General features: G+C 34.7%; 1 protein-coding gene across 1 annotated transcript in view; it reads right to left on the bottom strand.

Moving 5' to 3' along the window:
- Positions 1-2,098, bottom strand: part of LOC119593845 (hornerin-like) — a gene marked incomplete in the record, with an annotated part of 29,685 nt that overhangs the window by 192 nt on the left and 27,395 nt on the right. The window contains 1 exon segment of the mRNA XM_037942875.1: positions 1-815. Coding sequence (XP_037798803.1) covers positions 708-815 — 108 coding nt within the window.

The following is a 2,098-nucleotide window of genomic DNA, read 5'->3' as shown; positions in this document are numbered from 1 at the left end:
GTTACATGTCCCAGAAGGCAGGCATGTACAGAAAATCACTATGCATAGCAATTACGCACATCAACAGAAGACAATGTCAAAAGAAATTATTGCAAAATAAATTTTAAAATCTAGTAACATGTTTTGTCAGAAAGTGACAAAAGGCACACTCTAATAACTCTGAGAATATAAACATCTCCAGACTTACTTGCTACTATCTACATCAACAGAATGACTGCTCTTAACAAGGAGCAATCTTTACATCAGTTCACAGTACTGAACTGTCACACTGAGAAAACATTAGCAGAGCTTGTAGTTTTCCTTACAGTTTTGACATATTCCAATTCTATCAGTTGTAAGAAACTGCATATAACACATTATATAATGGACTATCAAAAGAAAATATTGTCAAATAGAATTTATTCATAAAAAATACTTCAAAAGCAGCTATAAGGAAACAACAACAATTCATTTTAATAATCCAGTCCACAAAAAATAACATTACTCTAAATGCCTGTTATAAAATAACATGAAAAATGAACAAAAAAATATACAATTGGCTCCTTTAGATATTTTCATCTATAAAACACTTTTCTAACTACAAGCTATTACTTGCATTGCCACAAATTTTCAAACACATGAAACAATCCATATATTGTTCTGGAGTTACCGAAGTACTTTACAGTATTTTTGCACTAATATTCTCCAGTAAATTCTCTTCAAGTAACTCAAAATGTTCTTGAAGGTCTCCTGTTAGATTCTGAGGCAGAGCTCGTAGGCTTCTCTTCTTTAGGTGGTGAACCCCCGTCTTTGTTCGACTGCGAGGCTGAAGGATCCTGCAGAGAGAGATGGGAAAATGTCTTTTGGTTGCCTCAGAAAGACTGATGGGAAGAAGAGCTTCTAAAAATACTCACATAATTGTAAAAAATTCATGTGCTGATAAATAAATTCAACCAATAAATTATTTCAGTTTACCTAAATGTACAGTAAGATGCCTAACCTGCAAAAATTTAGCCAATTCTGCATTGAATTACAATCATAAGTATAGATGGAATGGCTATGAAATGAGACAAGAAATATTACAATAAAATAATATAAAATGCATAACATTACTTAGGAATCCAGTTGCCATGTTATCGTCTTTCATCCCTTTAAAAAAATTAGCTGAAAAATGTGGAAACAAACAATTTGTCCATTTAAAGTATAATTTTCCCGATCAGTGTAACAATGCATCATCAATATTATCACTATTTTACAATCTGGACCTGTCTACTGGCTTTCAGGTTATTCCCATGAGTTTATGAAAGGAACCCTAGCACCATGCTAAACCACATGGGGTCTGCATGGATTTGGCTGCTCAAGAGAAAAAGTAGAAAAATGTTGCAAGAACATAAAATTACCCTGCTCTCTATGATCTTGGCTGTAGCATATACAACTTTATGTACTGAGGCTAATAAGAGGATTTACGCCTTCATGTGAGTGCCTCAAAGACCACAGCCAAAAAAGCAACACAGAATTTAGAGCAGTCTCAATGAGAAGAGGTCATCTTGGATGACGTGAGGGGGTAGTCTATCATGAGTGATAGGATTAATGGGTTAACTAGAAAGCTACAGTATTCATCCATTCTGAGTAAGATAGTGTGCCAATATTCTTCCCTTATCTACACCAGGTTATACATTACATGCATAGGAGCACATACTCTCTCTGGAGTAATGATCTGTTGAAACCAAATAATAGGACCTGATAAGGGAATTCAAATTTGTCAATGTTTCCAGTTACCAAGAAACTTTTATGCAGAACAGAAGTGAGTTTGTGAAAGCATAAGAAAAGGTATATAATTTTCTAATTTTGGTAACAATTTCTGGAAACTGAATCAACAGGGAGTTCTCATTTTTAAATAAGGCATATGTAGCCAATGACTTCTCAAAAAATTATAGTTCTAATGAATCCTTCCCAATTAATTCCCTACCTGATTTTACAGGTAAGTTAATTTTGAATTTATCATTTTGTGGCTTCCCATATTAACCCATTGCTGCCAGGTGGTTTCCCAATATGAAAGCCCTCCCTCCCAGGCTGTATTCGTAGTGGCCTGGGCCCCACTGCCAGGCAATTATATTGG

Source organism: Penaeus monodon, chromosome 32 (genome assembly GCF_015228065.2).
Source record: "Penaeus monodon isolate SGIC_2016 chromosome 32, NSTDA_Pmon_1, whole genome shotgun sequence".
Lineage (NCBI taxonomy): Eukaryota > Metazoa > Arthropoda > Malacostraca > Decapoda > Penaeidae > Penaeus > Penaeus monodon.
The sequence above is the reverse complement of the archived record's forward strand: the minus strand, read 5'-3'. Positions and strand labels throughout refer to the sequence as shown.